This window comes from Phalaenopsis equestris, unplaced genomic scaffold (assembly GCF_001263595.1).
Source record: "Phalaenopsis equestris unplaced genomic scaffold, ASM126359v1 Scaffold001058, whole genome shotgun sequence".
Classification (NCBI taxonomy): domain Eukaryota; kingdom Viridiplantae; phylum Streptophyta; class Magnoliopsida; order Asparagales; family Orchidaceae; genus Phalaenopsis; species Phalaenopsis equestris.
The window spans coordinates 8,296-24,752 of NW_018165497.1; the positions used below are offsets into that span (position 1 = coordinate 8,296).

The window sequence follows — 16,457 nt, forward strand, 5'->3', positions numbered from 1 at the left end:
TTAAGACCTGAATATCGAACCCATAGGGAAATACACAATATGCACTATTGACAACAAAATTTCTATTTTAAAAAGACAATTACTTAAACTAAAAATATTTTTGCAGTATTAAAATTCAAATCTTTTTGGTATTTTTGATATTTTGACAGAACAATAACAATTTAAAAAGATAACTTGAGTTTATGTAAAAGAAAAGCATTGAATTTGAAAAATATCTTTCTCCTAATCATGAATCAGTAATAAGTATAGGAATTTTGTTGTGGAAGTATGAGAATTATGTTGTGCCAAATAGGAACACTTATATTTTTTACCCTTACTAGAATTGCTATAAAGAATATTGACTAATTTAAATTTTGAATAGTTCTGAAGACCGGCTAGACAGGGAAGATATCAGCTCTCACTCTAGAGTTCCCTCGATTCCCTCCACCTGGGGACTAACATCTTGTATCAGAAACTAAAACAATAAACCAAGTTGGGGGCTTTAACCTGTCACTTTAAAGTCCTCTAACTCTCCAATTGTTGATTGAGACAATACCAACCCGGTTCTTACATGTTCTTAAAAAAAAATTTAACATTTAGATAGGCCAAATCAAGAAGTAAATGAAGTACAAGGAATTGAATCATCACAACTTCTTCCAACATTAAAGATCAATACTCTCCACAACTTCCATCCAACACTTTAATTACTTATCATTTTAAGCAGAAAGATAAAGAAAACTACTCAAAATCCATGGAGAAAAAAAAACCACACTTTAGTTTAAAAATAGAAATCATTGTCAAACCAACAAGATGTCTTAATTAAAACCAAAAGTAGTTCAAAATAAAAGATAAAACTTATCTTAAATCCTTCACCAAACTCTTGAAGTTCCTTTAAATCTCTTCTCTTTTAAAACACTCTAAACTCTCAAAATAAAACTAAAAACAAAAATGATAAAGTAAATTTTTTGTGTTCCTCTTCCAACTCTTTTCAGAAATTTCAAGCACTCCTTTCAAATGTCTCAACTTCCTTCTTCTATAAATCTTCAAAATGTGTCTTTGAAACTCTTCAAAATGTGTCTACATTCGATGAATCATCTAAAGGATATCTCCTTTCACAAGTCTTTTAATAATATTTTCGTTCTTAGTGGTCATAACCATCATCTTAAGCCAATAAGTGTCTCAAATACCTCTTCAAAATTCAGTCAAATAAAGAAAATTGTCAAATAACTGCCTCTGACGCTTAAGCACGTGGCCTCTAGCGCTTAGGCGCCAAAAACACTTTAGCACAATTTTCACTTTTTTGCTCCAAATTTGATACATTTTCACTCTTTTAAGCATTTTTCACCTTTTTACTTATACCTGAAAGAAAAACATAAAAATACCTTCAATTAAAACACAATATCTCAAAAATATATATAAAAATATGTCTAAAAACACGATATATTTTAGATGTATCATAGCTGACCGCACGTAGTGGGATTAAGGCTTTATTGTTGTTGTATGTAAATATATGATAATTGAGCAATTTGTTTCATAATGTGTTTGGCAGCTGTCTTTTAATAAGATTTATACCTTAAATTTATTAAATCTAGCCAAACATGAAAAAACATAAATTTTATGAATTTATGAAATTTCAAGTTTAAGATCTGAAATTTACCTTTGATTCATATTGAATCTTTAAACACCCATTAAAGGCGAGAAAATATTGTGCCCGGAGTGAGTTCGGAAGCAATAGTTCAGACAACGGACACAATGCATGGGATGTACATAATATATTTTTTTTCTTTAAATAATATTTTATATTTTAAGCTGATTCTTGTTGCTTGAACTAACATTGTACTTCTTTAACATTGGCGGAAAGCTTCGGGCGTTACCTTTCAATTTAAAAAAAGGCATTTTTGTTTCATCACCATTTCGTTTTGATTTGATTCCAGAGGGCAGTTGCAGAAAGAGGCAAGTCACTGAAAGCATTTTTTCTCTGGTCTCTGTTTTCGGCGCCATTGTCACGTGGAATTTAATTGCTTCTCCCCCATTTCCCGTTTGATTCCACCGTCTGGGGTTGACAGATTATGGATTTTAGCTTTGTTTAGCATGGATCTTCTGCTTCGATTTGAAAACGTTGATTGGATGCGTAGATGTGATGCTGAGGGGAGCCGGAGCGACCTAATGAGCTTCTCCCGGTAGATCGAAGAACTCTTCTGACTTCAATTAAGAAGTAAGGTAAATGATTTTGTCTTTTCTTTTTGTTTTTTAACTACGATTTTGTGTTTACGGTGCTTCATGGTACCAAAACCTAGTTTGCTTTGATTCCATTGTTTGTTTCTGTAAAGTTGAAATTTATTTTGAATTTAAGTAGAGAATTAGTGTTTGTCTGCTTTGGTTTCTTATATTGGGTTGGGCGACAGCCACTTTTTGGCTCTCTCCTGAATTATGTCGTGGAACATCTCCATCTTTTTCCTCTGATTCCAGGTTGGAGGCGTGGAGATGGCGACGTTCTGTCTCGGTTAAATTGATTAAAATTTATTGATAATAATGAGAGATTTGACATCTTGCTGTTGAGAAAAAAAAATTTTTGGGAGGTCCTGATTGAAAAGTAGATTGAACTTTGTTTGAGTTTTAGTTTTATTGCAGTTGGATCGAGTTTGTATGAGTGAGCCTGAGTTCAATCTATTTCTACAACTTACCAACCACCTTTTCATTACAATCACTCTCCATTACTCACTAGTGAATGTTTTGAGTGAAAGTTTTGGGTGGTCCAAAATGTTAAATTTAAAGTTTTCCATGGTTAAAATGTTATATTTAAAGTTTGTGTGGTTAAATTATTATAGTTAATGTTTTGATTGGGTGGTGTGTAAAACCTCCCCTTTTTTTGTTTATTTTTCACCCATTTGTAATATGTTTAATCTCTGTAATTAATGAAATTACACCCTCCTCTTTCTAAAATGAGAAAAAAGAAATAATGTCTTTCATAAATGCCAAAATATCTTTTAATTTCTTATAAAATATTCTAGAAATTCTCATTTACAGATATATGTTTTAAATTTAAATCCATTATCATCTGCTTGCACGTCAGGGTATATTATGCAATATTTTGCCCAGTTTTTTTTTAATTGTCAGAGTCTATATATTTTGTGGTTGATATTAGTTTCTTTTTAAAAAGTTACATCAACAGCAGTATAAAAAGAACCAGAAATAAACTTTTGTTGATAAATTATTCAGAGCAATGGTGATGGAGATGCAGAGCCAAGAGCTGCAGCAAAATCACTTCTTGAGGCAGCTTGCTGCTTGTGTTAAGAGAATACAGTGGATCTATGCCATCTTCTGGTCTGAATCAAGCAGAGTTGGAAGGTAAGAAAACTGAATGTCTCACTTTTCTAATCGTATGTGTTCTTAGTTTATATTTTGGTTTTAGAACCTTTGTGATGTAATCACATGTAATGTTCAGTCAATTAACTTTTTTATCTGTTGTGATTCAATTAAATAAATCAATGTCCGAGTCATTATTTTTTGTTGGGTTGTAGTTCTTTATTGAATGTTTTTACCACTGAATTCTTATGTATGTACATTCCTTACTTCAAAAGTTCAATTTTTAACATAGATGCGACTTATCTATGCATGAGAAGGTATATTTTTGACGTGATGTGAAAGATTTAGAAAAAGAAAGTTTAGGTGTTAGATATCTAAATGCATAGGAGTTAGGTGGTATGTAAATGTCCCTTTATTTCCCAAATGAGAATATTGATTACGATGTTGAGGTTTGCTAAGGCATTTTCAGGACATTATCTTAGGTTGGATCTTCTGCAGAAGGTTTTTTAAACTTCACTTGAAAGCATATATAAAAAATTATCTTAGAAGTTTAACATTCAGTACTCAGAATTCTGTATTTTAGTACCTAACTTATTAACCCTTTTCATTATAATAAGATAGGAAGCCCATCGTACTGACTTGGAGTAATCCCAACTATGAAAATGTAGCTTCATTTTATAAAGAAGAAGAAACAAAGTTGAAACAAAAGTGCATGAGAATTCTGGAAGTCCTTTAGTTTAACATGATTCAAATAAAAAATAATAAAAAAAAGATTTTGAGTGATTGTATAGTTGAAAACCAAAGGGATTTTAAATTAGAAACTTAAATTGTACGGTTAAAAGCTTCAAATTTTAATTTTTATGATATTTTGTTTGATCTTATGAACTGTCTGTGGATTTTAACAAGCTACCATTGCCAAATTTTGAGATTGTCCGTTTGGGGCCGCTTTTTTGCGGCTTCGCGGCCCCGAATCGCGAAAAAAAATTGTTTGGCTCTTAGCGTCGCGGCAGCTAAAGCGGTATCGCGTTCTTCTTCCTCCGAATCCCGCGACTCGCCAACCGTTCTTCTTCCCCGCTCATCTTCCCCGACCAGGTTCTTCTTCTCTGCGTTCTTCTTCCCCGCTCTTCTTCCTCGACCACGCAGCGCCCGTTCTTCTTCCCCGCTCTTCTCCCCTTATTTTCGTTCTTCTTCCTCGACCAGAAATCGATTCCTGCATCTCGCCTCGACTGGTGTCGCCACGTCCGTTCTTTTTCCTCGACCAGGACCAACGAGGCAGGTAATCCCATCTTCTTAGTAGTTGTTCGGCATATGTAGCTAAGTTAAAGGAAGAATGTTTTATTTCTCTCTCTTCCCCCATAGTGAATTTGCATCCTACATCATATCTAATTGTCCAAGTGCTCCTGATGTTATATTGGTTAGTGTTTACTATTGATGGCGGATTTTAGAGATATTTTATACACTTGCACGACAAACGTGTTTGTGATGATTCTTAGGTTGCTTTCAGTAGATGTAAAATTTATGTCTTAATCTACTCGATGAATGTCAAATACTATTTTCATTAGAGCCAAACTTTAAGCTGGTTAGTTGTGAAGGAGATTTATGAGGTTTACTCATTGGAAGTTGTGAGCAAATGAATGATTTGGACAAGTTAAATTAGCCGCGTTTATTAGGTTTTTTTCTTTTTTTGTATTTTATAATTTTAATTTCAGTTAATTTGGATCATACTTGTTATAATGTGCTTATGAGAACGCAATTTTTTCTCTTGTATTATGTTCATGGTTTGCTTCCACTCTAGTTTGGCTTATTTGGATAATTCAGGCTACGAGTTGTTGTTGTTGATATTATTCTGTAGTTATAGATTAGCCGTTAGTTGCAGCTTTTGGAGCTTCAGGAATCCTATGTTCTAAATTTTCCTGAATCACTTATTCTTTGCTCTTCAAGTCTTCATTAGTTTCTCTTTTATTCCAACAGAACTAGTCTAATCAGTCGACAAATTGTTTTTGTTGTTGATTATATAGACTCAATTTTGAGTTAAATTGAATGAATTTTGTGGAAGCTTTCTTTGAGTTGAAGCCAAGCAATTTTTTATTTTATTTGATTAAAATTTGAGTAATTATTGAGCAAGTTTTGAGTGTTGGACATAGTTTAATATATTCACTTTCATCGACTGATCAGAAATCCTTTTGTCATCGAATGAATTTTGAGAAAACTTTCTTAGAGTTGAAGCCAATCAATTTTGATTTCTATTTAATTAAATGTTGAGTAATTATTGAGCAAGTTTTGAGCGTTGGACATAGTTTATTAGATTCACTTTCATCTTGTGATCAGAAATCCTTTTGTCATCTCAAAATGGTGAGATTGCTGTATTACACTTGTTGCTCAACAAATCTACTCTCCCAGGCTAGATTATTTCCCATACTGAATTTTTCGAGTCCTTACAAGTTTAGTTTGGATCGTCTTGTGTGGCTAGTTGATGGTTTCAAATAGTTTACAGCCTCTTTCTACAATGTGAAAGTTACTTTGATGTTATGGAATCTATCTCTATTTCTATTACGTTGGCTTATGCAGATACATGTTACGTTTAATTTAGTGTATATAAAGAGAAAAAAATTGGACATGGTAAACTCATCTGAAGTTCTGCAATGAGATATTCTCATTATATGTAAAGTATTATTTATTATGTAAAGAATTATTTAATACCTATCGTATTCCCTAAATATCTAACACCTAAACTTTACTTTATTCTACTTTCTAATTGATTTTACTGTTGTGTTTCATGACTTTATTTTGTTATAGTGATAACATGAATTGTAAGCCTAAAGAAGTTGCTACACCCGCATTGTGAGAAAATGATATGAAAATTATATTTTGCAATCTTTGTCTTAAAGAGACTGAACGGGGAAATAGGCCAACGACCCATTTCAATAAAGAAGGGTGACAAAATATTATAAAAAATTTTAAGGAATGTATAGGCAGAGACTATGACAGGTTGCAAATGAAGAACAAGCGGGACCAAATGAAGAAAGAATGAAAAATTTGGAAGAAATTGAAAAGGGGTTCTACCGGTCTTTGTTGGGATCCAGTGAAGCGAACAGTTGATGCACCTGAGGAATGGTGGGCTGAAAGACTTGCGATGAGCTTTGTTTGTAAACTTCTTCATTTTGTTACTTTATATTTTATTTTAATTTTTTCATTTTGCGATGACTTTCCATAATTACATAAGAAATCATTCCCGTAGCGATATCGACTTTCTTTTAGCAGAAGAGGATGAAGAAAATGTGTCTGCAGAAGCCTTTGAATACCGTATAGGTCAGTCTTTCACAGAAAAAGAGACTGAGACTTCCACCGACTTTACTGTTGATGGGGAAGGTGCAAGCGAGATGGCAGAGCTGAGGGAACGAATAACCGATGAGATAGTAGACCTATGAATGGAGAATTTGAGAATTTATTAGGTGAATATTATTCAAAATATTGCTACTATGATTTTTTTTTTAATTTCATATTTATCTATTCCGTTAGATAAATATTAGTTAGGAAGAATAATTTTAAGATTCTTGGATATATTTTGAGTAGGCATCTTGTTTGAAGGCTTTATATAACATAGCTATATTTTAATTGCTGCATCAAGACCTTGCGCTGCTTCAAGACCTTGCACGATGTATAATCATATATTGGAGTGCATTGGAGATGCGCAAGTTCTATGTTGTCTTCTCCTGTAATTGGAGGGTTGCTTGACTCATTCTTAGTTGATGATGCTGATTATCAGGAATTAGAACATATTTTCTGCTTATTGATGTTTGTTGTTATCAATCTGGCCTGAGAGCTATGTATGTATATGTTAGAATTTAGTGTTTACATATCTACAACCCTGAGCTTTAATTTCTTTACATATGCATCCTTACACTCATGCATGAGAAGCTTTACATACAATTCAAATGGGCAATTCATTTTTCTTGGGGTGTTTGCTGAATTCAGTTCGATAGGGAAATTTTCAAATGTTGGATAGGGAAGTCATTGAAGAAATTCGATCAGGAGTTTTCTATTGTCTTGAATGATATATGACATGAAATGAGTCTATGCTGAATCCAATTGCTTGCTTAGGTTTCATCATGATGGTTTCAATTTTAAAAAAAAAATTGAAATGATCTTTAGCTTTATTTATAGAAATGTAAAGTTTCAATGTCTTTGTTTTGGCAAATAACTGAAAGTTATGCGTTTTGATTTGAGAAATTTGGAAATAATTGCAGCTTGTGAAAGTTTGGAAAGCCTCATTTTGAAAAATCTGAAATGTCTGTTGCTTTGGTTTATGAAAACATAAAATTTGTATATAATTGTTTGTGAAAATTTGAAAGTTTTGATGTATTCGTTTGCGAAAACTTGAAAGTTTTAACGGCTTAAAATACTGGACAATTATAGTGGCATGGTCACGCTGATGTGCTCTAAGTTTTTAATGCTCGCGTAGAATTATTTATCTGTAGCTGATGTGTTGTATCTTTGGCTCATATCATTAATGTCACCAAAATTATGTTTGTCAGTACTGTTGTCCTGTAACTTGGCTTTGAATCATGTTGTTGTTCTGCTGGATCATATTGATATATTCTGTTTCAGTGGAAATTACATCCATATCACAGAATTCTTATTGATTTACAAATCTAACATCTACAATTTCTAAAGATTAAAGGCATTCGAACTCTTTGCACTGGACAATTATAGTGAGTACTATTAACACAATGCAAACCCAAATCCTTTGATATTTGCTTTAACTGATATAGGTAAAGGATTTTTCGTGGGTTTTTGTTCCTTCCAGGTTCCCTATTTCATGATATCATCTTTAATCTATGGAGCTTTCTTTTTTCTACTGCAATAAATTGGATATATTTATTCAAGAAATAAGAACCAGTGAATAAGTTGGTTCAGGTTTTTTTTTTATAATTACATATTTAGCACTTTAAATTGGCCATCTCTATGCAGACCTTATTTACATATTTAAAACTCTGAAACTTCAGCTGCTCTTATATATGCAGACTATCTTTTTGCAGACCTTTGTGGCCTACATGATTGATGAGGATGTGTATATATACTAATGTTAAACCTTCATCATGTAGTTAAGATACAGGAATTCAGTAATGACAATAGGAAGTAATACAAAATTCAGTTTATTCTTATTACCACTCAATGAGTACATTAGTGTGTTGTATATATAAGAATTGTGTGATATGTATATAAACCATAATTAATTTCAAATATTTACATATCAAACACTACATTTAAGTTCATTATATTTATGCGATTCAATTCTTTTGTAAGACCTCCAAAATAATATGCAAATATTCGTAAAACTTCAAAGTTTACGTGTTTGATATGTAAATACATAAGATTGTGTTGCATATGTGTTCTTATTCATAAACAGAAGTTGTTAGCACTTTGGGGGCTTACTAAAGTTAATTTGGGGAGCACTTTGGGGGCTTACTAAAGTTAAAAAAAAATGATTGTTATACTCTTCTTTTAAACAGTTTTATCAGACAGAGGCAGTATGGTCTTTTTATCATAAACAGCTGCCCGACAGCTGGTTTCACACAGCTACACCAAACAAACAGTCAGCTTCCTCGCAGCTACTTCCCCATAGCAACTTTCTGGGGCAGTGCAGCTGCAGCTGAAAAGCCGAGAAGCCGCCACAGCGGCCAACAGAGCCGGCCTAAGTATTGAATACTGTCATTATGCTGTTGTGGATTGATATTATTTTCTCTATGACTTAACATCGTTGCTTTTATTTTATGCTAAAAAAATGAAATTTAATATCAAAGAGCATTTTAAATCTTAATGATGATTGAAATGAAAGTAGTCCTTCAAGTGTTTGGTATGCTTCAACACCAAAATCAACGAACAAACCACAACGAAATTGCAATAGATGGGTGGAAAAACACAAATAAGAGATGCTCTTACAACAATCAAAGAAAAAACAAGCAAGATAAAAAGGTTATTTACTTTCTAGAGGTAGATCGGCTCTCCCACACCCTAGACTTTTCTACGAACAACACCAAAAGAAGAAAAATACAACAGCCAAAAAATAATGCATTAAAAAAACCAAATCCTAGGTTCCTCTCCTCAATAGAATCATTCCATATCATTTAAAAACTTTTCTTACAAACATTCCCTCCAAACTCCTTTAATTCCTCCTCCTTGAGTGTGTGATTATGGCCCTAGTGGACCCCACTTGCTCCCCTCTCTCTTCTATTGCGGCAAGAGGTCGTTCGACCTCTTCAATTGACGAGGACTAACCCGCCTGTTAAAAGTGCGGGCCGGCTGGGTGGTGTTCGACCAATCCCGACGTGATCGGTCCCCTTCTATCTGTTAGGGGCGTAACAATACTCCCCTTCCAAAGACGTACCTTATCTTCAAGGTGGAAGAATGAAAAATGCTTATAGACCACCTTGTACGACTCCCATGTTGTCTCATATTCTAACAGTCATTTTCACTTAACCAATACCTCCTTTGCTTCCCCTACTTCTCGGTACACTCCTTTGATCTCTAACGGCTCCAAAATTATTTTCAAGTCTCCCGTCAGTGTCAGCAGTAATATAGACGAGGGTGTATGATCTCCAATCGCACGTCTTGGCTATTACATATGGAAGGTCGGGTGTAATGGGGACGATGATGGTAATTTCAAACGATAGGCTACTGCCCTGATGCGTGTCATTACCTCGTAAGGCCTAAATTATCGCGGTGACAGTTGCTCACTTTTCCTCCTAGCCAAAGTCTTCTATCACTATGGCCTTAGTTTCAAGTAGATCATGTTTTCTTATTCAAATTGCACTGTTCTCTTATGTCTGTCCGCTTTTCTATTCATGATTTGTTGAGCTCTCAGTAAATGCCCCTTGAGCTCTGCTAGTATCCCGTCTTTCTCATTCAACTATTGATCGATGTTGGATACCGGTGTGGTACTATGCCCATAATGTATCAAGTGAGGTGGATCCCATTCATACAATACCTTCAAAGGGGTTGTCTGTGCTGCTGTATAGTACAAAGTATTTTACCAATATTCGGTAAATACAATTCAATTAGCTCATAGCTTCAGTATATTGGATACAAAACAACTAGGTATGTCTCCACACTCCCGTTGACCAACTCCGTATGCCCATCAGTCTGGGGATAATATGCGGTGCTTCTTTTAAGGACTGTCCCTTGCAACCTGAATAGTGTTTTTCAGAAGTGGTTGAGGAACACCTTGTCCCTATCCGACACAATTGATTGGTGCATGGACTAACTCCCAGATAAACACCACCACGACTGATACAGTGGTGTAGGTATGTCTTAAGGGAATAAAATATGCATACTAAAGCGATCCACGACTACCATAATCGTTGTGAATCCTTCTGACCGCGGTAACCCTTCTATAAAATCCATCATCATTTCTTCTCAAACCTTCTTCGACAATGCTAATGGTTGTAGTAATCCCCTTGTGTCTTGTTCAAGTACTTCTGTTGCTGACACACATCATATTTTGTCACCATGTCATCTACATCTCTGCACATTCCCACCCAATAAAGCTCTGCCACCAGACGATTGTAGGTCTTCTGCACTCCTGAATGTCCCCCGATCGTTCTACCGTGAAACTCTTGTAATAATCTGGGAATATACTCTGACGACTTGAGTAGCACGAATCGCCCTTGGTGGAGCAGCTGCTGTCCTCTCAATGCATATCATGGATGAGTGTTCGGATCCTGTAGTAATTCAGCTTTTATTTTCTTCGACTCGTCATCTCTTTTGCTCTCCTATCTCATGGTCTCCCAATCTAGGACCAAGGGTACCGATAGGGTCATCAATTGGGGTTCCTCAATCATTCTCGACAGTGCATCAACTGCCTTGTTCTCTATTCCTGGCCGATAATGAATCTCAAAATCATACCCAGTAGCTTGGATAGCCATCTCTGATGCTCCTCAGTCACCATCCGTTGCTTCAGAAAATACTTTAAACTCCTCTGAGTATCCTAATCAAGAAATATCATCCCAACAGGTAGAGCCTCCACTTCTGAATAAACAAGACAATTGACATCAATTCCCGCTCATATACTAACTTCAGCCTCGCTCTGTCTGTAAGAACCTACCTGAAGTAGGTCATTTGCCGCTGATCCTGAATAAGCACTGCTCCTAATACGTACCTTGATACATCCTTCTCCACCACAAATGATTTACTGAAATCTGGAAGTGCTAATACCGGTAAACTAGTCATGACCTTCTTCAACTGTTCGAAGGCCTGTGTTGCTGCTTCTCATTTGAAATTGTCTTTTTTCAACTGCTCTATTGGTTGTCATGTTATCGTGTCATATCCTGTCACGAACTTCCGGTAATAGACGATGAGACCCAGGAATCCTCTCAACTCATTCAAATTCTTTTGTAAAGGCCAATGAACCATAGCCTCAATCTTGGACTGATCCACTGTTACGCCTGTTTTGGTCACATGTCTTAGGTACTCCACCTGTAGCCATGCAAAAGAAGATTCTTCAAGTTGGCATACATTTGGTGCTTCCTCAACGTCTCTAAGTCAGTCTTCAGGTGCCCTATGTGCCATCTCTGTATCACTATAGATCAGAATATCATAAAAAAAATCAAGACAAATTTTTGTAGATAAGGTTGAAAAATCATATTCACAAGAGATTGAAATGTCTTTGGGGCGTTGGTGAGGCCAAACAACATCACTAAGAACTCATAATATCCTTCATGTCTCCTGAATGTTATCTTGTGCACATTCATCGGATTCATCCTGATAGGGTGGTACCCTGATTCATATCAATTTTTGAGAAAATAACTGTCCAATAAAGCTCATCCAGTAACTCATCAATCACATGAATAGGAAACTTTTCCAACACCTTTTTCTTGTTCAAAGCCTGGTAGTCCACATAAAATCTCCAACCACCATCTTTTTTCTTCACAAACAGGATGAAACTGTAAAGAAGGCTCACACTAGAACTCATAATCCTCACCTCGAGCATCTCTCGGATTGACTTCCCTATCTCATTATTTTGAATCTGGCGGTACCTATATGGTCTGACACTAATGGGGGGAATATTCTCCTTAAATGTAATAGCGTGCTCGTGCTCCCTGTAAGGTGGTAGCTCGCTTGGCTGCTAGAAATCATCAGTAAACTATTGTAGGAGCTGTTGGACCCCTTCCGAAAATTCTGCCGACTCTGAATCTCGAACCTCCTTAATGCTCTGCAACTCCACAAAGTAACCCGGTCCTGCTCCCCAAATCGATTTGACCATGATTTTGAGCGACACCATGGTTTTGCATAAGCTAGCATCTCCTTTCAGCACCACCTTCCTATTCGCCATTTAAAACTCCATCGTCAAGGACTTCTAATCCACCTTCATCTCTTCCAATGTTCGCAGTCATTTCATCCCCAAAATCACATCCGTGTTACCCAAATTTAAAAATAGAAAGTCTTTCATCACCTGTAGGTCATGTAGTGTCAAAACCAGCCCCTTGCAGATTCCTCGAATTTTCTCCACCTTCCTTGTCCCCATCATGATGCCAAAGCTCCTTGTAGCCACTAGCTTCAACCCTTGCTTATCCACGAATTGATTTGAGATAAAGTTATGGATGGTCTCGCTATCCACCAACACAACCAATTGTGCTCCGATCCATCCCCTCACCTTTATGGTGTGATTCGAGGTAAATCGCACCACCGAATTGAGGGACACATTCGTCACATCCAAATGCAGATTCTCCTCCCCCGCTACTTCCTCTTATGTTTCCTCACTCTCTGTATCCTCTTGAATTAAAATAACTTGAAGGGTGTGCTCCTTGCAGCGGTGTCTTGGGGCTTATTTCTTATCACAACGGTAATACAATTATTTGGCTCTTTTGTCCTGCACTTCTGCATCTATGAGGCGCTTGAAATTACCCCTGGGGTGCTGTACTCGTCTCTTTCGGCGCCCCTTTTTGAAATGACACCATTTGGGTCCTCGGTGTCTTGGCAGTCACGACGCTATTGTAGAATTCCCCGGTGTTGCCGCCTTTGCTAGTGTTCTTCACCTGCTTCTTATTCTCCACCATCTGGGCTAGGTCCATCATTTCCCTCAATCCACACGGTTTTAAGGGATGGATGACTACTCTTATGTTGGGTTTTAGGCCTTTCAAGAAGTTCTATTTCAGTCCTGATGCAAAAATTCCCCTCAACCTACTTGATAAGAGCTTGAACTTCTCTCGGTATTCCATAATTGTCCCCTCCCGAGTCAGAGCTTAGAATGGCTCGTGTAGGTCTCCTTCCTGAATTGCTCGGAAATGCTCTAACAAGTAATCCTTAAACTCCTCGCATGAGTGCATCGGATGCCTCGCCTCCATCCACTTGAACCACACTAAAGTCTTCCCTTCCAAGCATAATCTCATTGCTACGAGTTTATCTTCCTCAGTTAACCCGTGGATTGCAAAGTACCGCTCCACACGATATACTCATTCATGTGCATCATCCCCTTCAAAGATCGACATCTAGTTTTCTGACCCTTGAATCTTCACCCCAACTCCCTCTCCCTCTATATTTTTTTCCCGTGTATCTAGGGTGAAATTCCTTTCTGCGGTCATAGGCATATCCCACTCCCGATTTCCTTCTTCCTCTATCATACTTGTCGGCGATAAAAAGTGTGGTGGTGGGTTGTTGTTATTGCCCGTAAGAAGCTGTCGGCCACCGGAATCGAAATCCCGTCGCCCGCTTCGGAAGGGTGTTTTAATTTACATATAGATTTAAGTTTTAAAATCAAATATGAAAATCAAACTGACCCCATATTTTTTATAGTTTAAATGAAAAAACGCTTTACCTCAAACCATGTATATATTCCGAGGGATAAATACAAGACTTGAGGATGTGACTCGATTAAATAAACTAAGATATATATGACGTCTGTTTGGTCTGCAAAACCGTTTTATTTGCCGACAAATTTCTTTATTTAATATGAAAAATTAAATAGGGTTTATTTCAAGCTGGGTTCGGAAAAACTTCTTATAAGGGCAAGCCCCTATAGTTAATTACATCTTAAATGACCGAAGTCACTTAAGAATACTCTCGATAAAAATCAGGAAAAATTATCTTCAAAGACTTCAAAAGGATAAGACTTTTCAACGAAATCGGACAAAGAGGTGTGCAAAAGGGAATTGTTCAAACTTGGAACATTTATTCTAGGATCCAAAGGAGGAAGAGCTAGGGGATGACACAGATCCAGAGGAGATCATCGATGGCTTCCCAGTCTACCCTATGGTTTGGCTTCAGTTTCGAGGGAAAATATTCAAGTGTTTTATCCTGTTAATTTTATTTAATTGGGTTTACATTCGTGTAAAACTCTTACACAAATTGCCCGGAAGATGTGAGGATTTAGGTCGTTACGAACGACAACCTCAGAATCCTAAAGCGAGTTAGGGCTTAAATAGTATAGCAGAGCTATACAAATGCCTAATGAACAGGTTGAGGGTTTATGTTGCGCTAGGCAAACAACCTCGAAATCCTATGGATTGTTGTTTTAATTTCTAGGAAAGGAATGGTTTAGCTGGGGAAGACATGTTCTGCTGTTGAAGATTGTCGTGTTGCACCGCGCTAGTTCCAAGCTTCTTGTCGTGACAAGTTTAAGTTTTCTAGGGTGTCCAGTTATGATGTCAAATGACCTTATGGTAATAGTTTTCTAAACATCCTATATAAAAAGAAGACATGCTTAAGGCTAAATAATATAAAATGTGCAGTACAGGACAAACAGTAGGATGCATGTAGAACGGTAGCAGATAGAAACCATAATAGTATAACATGCTGTACAGTACAGTAGCAGGTAGAAACAAGAATAATATAACATGTTGTACATGACAATAGCAGGTAGAAACATGAATAGTATAACATGCTGTACATGAAGAACAGTAGCAGGTAGAAACATGGATAGTATAACATGTTGTATAAGACAGTAGCAGGTATAACAGGGAAATGAAGTGTTGTAAATGTAAAGCAAACTTGTATGCCCGTGAGATCCTCTGTCTCTTAAAAAAAGCAAGCTGAAATGCATCGCAAAAAAACGAAGTCTGGAAGAAACGTCATTCAAGAAATCCGAAGAAGAGTGTAACAACTCATGGTAGAAAACTTGAGAAAATCAACGAGAAAATACTCGAGTAAAAAATCTTCAAAAATCTTGGAGAAATCTCAAAAGAAAGGAAAAGAAATACGAGTGTCCTGTCCCAAAGCTTCGATAAAACAAAAAAAGTTCGGTTAAGGGGGACCGCAAGCACTCATGCGGGGCTAGGCTCAGATATACATACATACTCGAGGGTCCACGAAGGCTACTCAGTCACCCGAATGTATAGAACCCGCCACTCGTCTAGAAGTGTGTCTTGAACCTCACTTAGAGGGCTATTTCCCAGCCTAAACAAGTATTTGTCAGGTGGACAATTAATTTTAAAATGTATTTTAAAATTTATGTTTTTGACATGCACATAGGTCTTAAAAAAAAGATCATCAAATTTTATTTTATAGCGAAAAATATATTTTTTATTATTTTTTAAATAAGTTTTAACATTTTTTTTGTCCACAAGTCGATTACGTTGTCGGCCGTGGGACTGCCAACTATCTGAGGAGGTTCGGGGCCACTCCCGGCAATCTCCCGCTAGACTTATGTCGGTGAAGTATACCATTATCCTATTGTTCATCAAATACCTGGATATTGATGTTATAGGATTGGACATCTTTCTGCTCTATCTTCAGTGTGACTTTATCATCACCACCCTACGCCCCAAAACAAACTACTTGCGACCTTGCTTGATGATTTCACGTATAGCAAAAGACTATACATGGACAGTTATGCGTCAGACATAAGCATCGAAAACCGAACCAAGAAACAAGAAAAGAAAAGAACAAAGAAAAGAACAAAAAAAGAACAAAAATGGGGTGAGAGAGAGGAGACACTGATCCATCTAAAACAACGAAAAGGAGAATAAATCAGTTCTCAAAACCCTATCAAAAAGACCTGGAAAAATAGGGCTCAAGGTCTTTCCTAACAAACATAAATGACTACTTTGCACCGATTTTTCAAACCCCAAATATATAAGATTAATCAAATCAACCAAATGCTCTCCCAAATAAGGCTTGCAAATCCTCCAAACCCCAAGTTGATATCAAAATCTCCCAACTCTCAAATCTCCCAACTC

The 16,457-nt window shown here is 36.4% G+C and overlaps 1 protein-coding gene across 1 annotated transcript in view; it reads left to right on the forward strand.

Annotated features, from left to right (window-relative positions):
• The first annotated feature begins 1,826 nt into the window (after window positions 1-1,826).
• LOC110032926 (anthocyanin regulatory R-S protein-like) overlaps window positions 1,827-16,457 on the forward strand; it is a 25,211-nt gene continuing 10,580 nt past the window's right edge. Inside the window, exons 1-5 of the mRNA XM_020736720.1 lie at window positions 1,827-2,199; window positions 3,199-3,327; window positions 3,578-3,602; window positions 3,768-3,786; window positions 4,128-4,557. Coding sequence (XP_020592379.1) covers window positions 3,203-3,327; window positions 3,578-3,602; window positions 3,768-3,786; window positions 4,128-4,557 — 599 coding nt within the window. The 5' untranslated portion in view covers window positions 1,827-2,199; window positions 3,199-3,202. The remainder of the gene's footprint in view (window positions 2,200-3,198; window positions 3,328-3,577; window positions 3,603-3,767; window positions 3,787-4,127; window positions 4,558-16,457) is intronic.